The sequence below is a fragment of the Fukomys damarensis genome, unplaced genomic scaffold, assembly GCF_012274545.1.
Source record: "Fukomys damarensis isolate Sample0158 unplaced genomic scaffold, DMR_v1.0_HiC HiC_scaffold_14, whole genome shotgun sequence".
Lineage (NCBI taxonomy): Eukaryota > Metazoa > Chordata > Mammalia > Rodentia > Bathyergidae > Fukomys > Fukomys damarensis.
In genome coordinates this window covers 83,204,479-83,210,478 of record NW_022900926.1, presented here as the reverse complement: position 1 = coordinate 83,210,478, position 6,000 = coordinate 83,204,479, and the positions used below count along the sequence as shown (strand labels likewise).

The window sequence follows — 6,000 nt, the reverse complement described above, 5'->3', positions numbered from 1 at the left end:
TTCTTTCTTGGATTGATTTCTAAGAGCTCTTTTTTTCCTCTTTTGCATCCAGGAATTAAATAGCTTTAATTACTTGGATCTGTACAGACTTGCTGACCTCTTTAACCTCACTTTGTTGGAGAAAGCGGTGATCGATTTCTTAGTGAAACATCTCTCTGAACTCCTGAAGAGCCGCCCAGAAGATGTTCTGACGCTCCCTTATTGCCTGCTCCAGGAGGTCCTGAAGAGTGACCGGCTGACCTCCCTGAGTGAGGAGCAGATCTGGCAGGTAAGGGCACTCTGCTCAGGTCCTCTGTTGGTATCAAGAAGGTCTGACATGATTCGATGCTACAGGATGGAGGAGCAATGCATGATTTTGTCTGTGGTTGACGATTGAGAAGCCCTGCTCCCTTCAGAGGTAAGTAAGTGCCTTGAACATGCCAGCACTTGAGGCACACAGGCCTGAGCCAACTGTGCCATTTAAATTCACGGGACAACAGGAGGTGAGATTCCTAAAATCCTCCTTGCGGCTTCCCAAAGCCCTAACCTGTTCACATCAGAAGGAGTGAAGGGATTGCTTTCCTCAGAAGAAGAATTATTTTCAATTCTGAAACTGAATATGAGAAAAAAATAGATTTTACAATGAGATGTATGCATATTCAGTATGAGTACGGTCAGAATTAATTCTGGATTTTCTGGTAAACAATTCAGAAACATTTCTTGATTTCAGTAGAGAGCAGCTTGGACCTTCAATGAAATAATTCTCTTCTTGTACTTTGGTGGGAAGAATGTCCCTCCTCAGTCCATTCTGTACTCATTGCTGTTTTCCTAAGGCCTGCCTTTTTGTCTCACGTTGCATTCTTTTCACATTGTCTGGGGGACAGGAGGATATTTGGGTTTGGAAGTTGATTATTCAGTTTAGATCCCCTCTGCTCATCCCTAGTGACTATCCTTGAATAATGTACCTAATGTCTTTGGGAAATGGAGCCCATCTTCCTCCTTCCTCTAGCACTGTTGGTCTCGCTGTCTGAAACACTGCCTAGACGTTTTGTTACTTCTACAGTACTCTGTCCTCAGGATTGTTTGAAAAATTACTATATGCTGAATATGGGGAAATATTTCAAGGACTCTATTTGCTGATAAGACAGTAAATTTCTGATATGCAGTATATTCTGAGAATACTGTAATTTTGGCCCAAACTGAATCATATATGTTAATTATCAGTATCTGACTCTAGAGATGGATGATTCTCCCTCCCTCCCTCCCTCCATCGCTCTCTCTCTTCTTCCCCCCACCTTTCTTTTTTTCTTCCATCTGCAGCATCCCTTTTTGGTTTTGAGAATAATAAAGCCTACAGTATACTTAGGATCTTACTAGGCTCAGGCTCTTTAAAACAGTAGCACCTATCATCACAACAGGACCCCCCTAAAATGACTACTACCGTCATCACTTTCCAGATAAACTAAGTAAGACTTCAGTGTCTTGCTGAGAATTACAGAGGAGAGCCAGCCTTCAAGTCGATGTATGCAAACACCTGGACCATTTCTCCACTGTTCCATATTGTCATGATTTTTTTAAATTTTATAATTTCTTCTTTTTGGGTATTTCTGGGAATGTACTATAACAAGCAGTTGAAAATACTGGTGACAAAGAGATTTTGGTAGAGATTTCACTGATATCCACCTCTTCCCTTATGCCAAAAAATCATCAGTGTTTACTTTGGGGTCAATCAAAATGGAAAGTGGCAGAATTTTCTTTACTTCCCTGTAGAAAAAGAAAGACTTAGGATGGATTCTATGTCTAATTTTTTCTAAGTGAGGTGAGTTCTGAGGCCACCCCTCCATGCGCCTATTTCTCTTATTGTGACACGGTTGAAGGCAAGGCCAGCAATCCACATGGACTGTGTAGATGTCTGAGTGTCAAGGAAATTCTATTCTGTCCACCTAAGAGTTATCGTAATTGCCTCTCTAAAGGTTAGCAGTGATATAATGTAGAATTTTAAAAACTGGCTTCCGCTGCAGGCAAAGCTTTTTTTTTAAGACCTGTTCCTCAAGAAAGAATTAAAAGACTCACATAAGTATTATCAATTTAGGCACTCAGCTGGCAATAAGAAACTGTTTTTGCTTTATCTTAGTAAATAAGTAATTCCTTCACACTCAACTCAATAGAGAAAAATCAAATCAGACCAGCTATACTGCCTCAAGTATAGTTAAGTTCATCGTTTTTGCTGAGGTTATACTAGTAATGCAATAAACCACGGAAGAATCTAATATTCAGCCCAGGGTGAAGATTGGGTATGCCAGAGGCTTGGTGTCAGGGTGCTTTATAGAAGTGAAACTTGATGGACAGGCTGGAGACAGATCTACAGAATCTCATTAAATTGCTGAATTGTTCATTACGGAACGTTCTCACTGTAATAAAGTGCTCATTGACTTTGACAAATCCCCATCCCATGTCTTAAAGAAGAACAGTGAAGCAAGGGGTGTTGGGGAAGAGAAAGGAAATTGGCACAAAGTAGGACAGGTAATGGAAAAGCGGATGGCGGAATAATGCTATTTGATTAATATGTGCAACCTGTAACTTAGGTGAGAGCACAGTGAAAGCGCACACACGTTTACCCAGGTGGCTGTTCTGCTATGTACTGATAATGTAATCTGAGACAATACCTTTTTTGGTGAAAGGTCTAATTTTCATTATTCACCAGGCTTCACACAGTCTGGCTCTGAAGACCTGTCATAAGAACCTTCACATTATCCTTTCAGAACAAACTTTTTTATCTTTCCCCGCTGGTTGTTTCCCAGTCCCTTTCCCTGATAAAATGTGCTACAGGCTACAGTAACCATTCTGTGGATCTGTACATCTGTGGATCTGTGAAATCCTGCCAAGATCATACTTTATAGCTGCTCTTTTTTTCTATTTAACCTTTCTAAATAAACATTGTCTCTTCTTTCACAGAGGGCTTCTTGGTTCCTCCTAGATGTTTTTTTTCCTTTTTTCCAAAACCTGAAACCATTTGGTCTGTTGATAAACTTTACAGTGTATTCAGGGGTAACATAGAAACTTATGCCACAATAGCATATCAGATGTATAAAGATATTTTATTCTCTCAAAAAAAAATAATGTTTTTTAGCTGGGTATGGTAGTGCATTCCTGTAATCCCAGCACTCTGGGAGGCTGAGGCAGGGGGATCATAAATTCTAACCTAGCCTTCGAATCTTAGTGCCTTAGTGAGAACCTGTCTCAAAATAAAATAATTTTAAAAGACTGGGTATGTAGCTCAATTATGAAGACCCTAGGTTCAATCTCCCACAAAATTATTTCTTTTTAAATTTAGTTCGATTCAGATTAATAATTGGGTTTTAAGTTTCAAGGCCAGTGGTTTCTCAGGTTCCAGATGCCATTACTGGGCTCAAAGAAAGGATATTAAAATAAGCAAATCAGCCAAAGAAGAAGTATGGGGCATGAAGGCCTTGTATTAGTGACCCAACATATCCCCACCAGTTTTAACATGCTTTCAAGGTTAGTTGTGAACTTTATTAGAACTTTACTTTAATAGGGTCCTATTAAATATTTTCTGTTAATCGCAACATATAATTTTAGGCTGTGGAGCCAAGGTCCTTCCATAAGGAGACAGGGGATAGGAGAAATGAGGAGATAATGGCCAAAGGGTACAAAACATTCAGTTCTAAGATGCACAAGCCCGGGGTTACTTGAGTGGTACTGAATATGTTAAGTAATTAGACTGTGCTAATCATTACACAGTGTATATGCATATTAATTCATCAAGTTGTATACCTTGATTATATATAATCCTGATTTGTTGATTAGTTTTAAATAAGCCAAAGCAACAATTTTTTTATTTTAAAAAATGAGATAATTAAATAATTTAGTACCACTCCTGTATAGTAGACCTGTTTTCAGCAAGATTCCTGTTCCATGGGAGTGCAATTTGTAGGAAAAAAAAGTCTGAATATAACATAAATTCTCAGATAAACTAACCAAAGGAGAAGGTATGGCTCTGCAGCCATTAGTAATTCCTGAGGACTTTACTAAGTGTCCTAAGCCGGTATGGAGAGGAAGGCAGAGGATAAGTCTTCTAACTCCATTTTTCTCTCTCAGGCCTTACTGTAAGAGGGAGAGATCCTTGTGGTTTTAAATCATTAATACACCTCTATACATTATTAGTTTATCTCTGAAATAGCAAAAATCAAACGCTATTTTAATGGACTAAGATAGCATATGAAAACAAAAGTGAATATTTCTCGAGTATCTGATATTTCCTAGGCACTGTTGGAAACTAGGTCCCTAAAAAGCTGTACAAAAGTGTTAAGTATTGAGTTGGAGAGATTTATTTCACTTTCATTTCTGAATATGGAATTGTTTTTATCTGTCTTTAACTATTTATAGTTTTCTAAGTTTAGTGAGGAGGACTTACTATTTTGTAGGGGTGGGATTTTTCTGATTTTTTAATTGAGTTTATTGGTACATTTAGGTATACAGTACAGTTACATTCATCACTGGGATCTTGTACCTTTACATGACAGGTCTTGGTTCTCATTTTTCCCCATTCCCCTGCCCTCCCTTCACCCGCTCCTCCCTTTCCTATTTACAAAGACTTTGTTTCCATTCTTTCCTTTTCTCATATTTTTTCTTTTCCTTTCTTTCCTTTTCCTTCCCCTTCCCACTTTTCCTACTCCTTTAGACTTTTTCTTCCTATTTCACATTATCAATTGGGGTGATACTTTTCTATGTTAATCTTGGGATCTTATCAATGCTTTTTTTCCTTATTAACTTGGGATTTGAGGGTTCCTCTTACTTATATTTCGAGCCTTACTTCCTGGACTTAAATGGATACTAAGACAAAACAGTTAATTGGTCACATTAACCTAAGTGTGTCAAACACACTAAGGTCAGACCTGAGCAGAGAGCATCTACTTAGTCCTAGTAATGTGCCATTTTAGTATGGCAAAGAGGGACCATGTCATCTGTGCTGCAACTGTGGGAATATCCTGTTTACCTTTATCTTCAGTTACATACTCCCAAAGGCAGAGGCTGAGCCTATAATGTGTGCACTGTATACTGCTACATCCTTCTCTCTAACTCTGTAAATAATAAAGAAAAACAATAATGTAGAGTTTTCAGATTAAAATGTATTAACTGGATAATAAAATATACTGTTATTCCTACATAAGGTTGTATTTATTCTGAGAAAAGTAGTATACAAAATGAGTTTGGCCTTTTAAAGACTGCCTTTTCCTTATATTTTTGCTGGAAATTTGCTTTCATAAATTATATTGTTAATAACATTCATTTATATCACTGTAAGTCACAGTCAGCAACCTCAAATGCAATAGTTTTTCTGAAAAGCTCCTCTTGAGCTTTTATCTACAACACAAAATCATCTACATTACAGTTTGATTTAATCCTTTTCCTCAAAGGGGATCCTACAAGGTAAACCCAAACAAAAAACTACCTTCCCTTTATAGTTGGAAAGTAGAGGACACTAGTGATGTACTCAGCTTTCATCTTTTACCACTCAGATGATAATTTGACCCAAATGTACCTCTGGGCAGGGAGAAGCAAAGACATCAAACGGTGTTATATGTCAAATAACGCTATTGTAATACTTCTTATTTGAATATCACATCAGAGTTGTGAGAATGCTCCTGTATTTTTTTCCTTTCTTCTCCAATAATACGAATGGGGAAACTGAGATAACAAAGCTAAAAATGAAACTTGTATCTCTCTTTACTTCGGTCCATAGCTTCTAAATTCCCTAAAGATTGATGACACAAAGATGCATCAAATTAATCTTGTGGCTTTAAATAAATTAAGAAGTACTCGATCATTCCATTTACCCGGGATAGCATCCACAGATTGGAAGGATAATGGTCACTCTCCCTGTCTCCACGTCTGGGCCATCTCACTAATTCTATGCCCTATGTCATGGGCCTCATTCATCCATTCCAAATAGTTACTGAGCACCTACTGTGTCCAAGCGTGTGCTATTGAGTAATTGTC

The 6,000-nt window shown here is 38.0% G+C and overlaps 1 protein-coding gene across 8 annotated transcripts in view; it reads left to right on the top strand.

The window, feature by feature from the left end:
• The window catches only part of Klhl32 (kelch like family member 32), a 197,727-nt gene that overhangs the window by 144,643 nt on the left and 47,084 nt on the right, over window positions 1–6,000 (top strand). For 6 of the 8 annotated variants that reach the window (XR_004517175.1, XR_004517174.1, XR_004517173.1 and 3 more), the window contains one exon: window positions 53–268. Coding sequence is in view for 3 of the 8 variants with exons in the window: in XM_010637361.2 (XP_010635663.1) it covers window positions 53–268 (216 nt within the window). In the remaining 5 variants the exon portion in view is untranslated. Of the gene's footprint in view, window positions 1–52; window positions 269–6,000 lie in introns of those variants that run through there. The other 2 variants (XM_010637362.2, XM_010637363.3) reach the window with 2 other exon arrangements.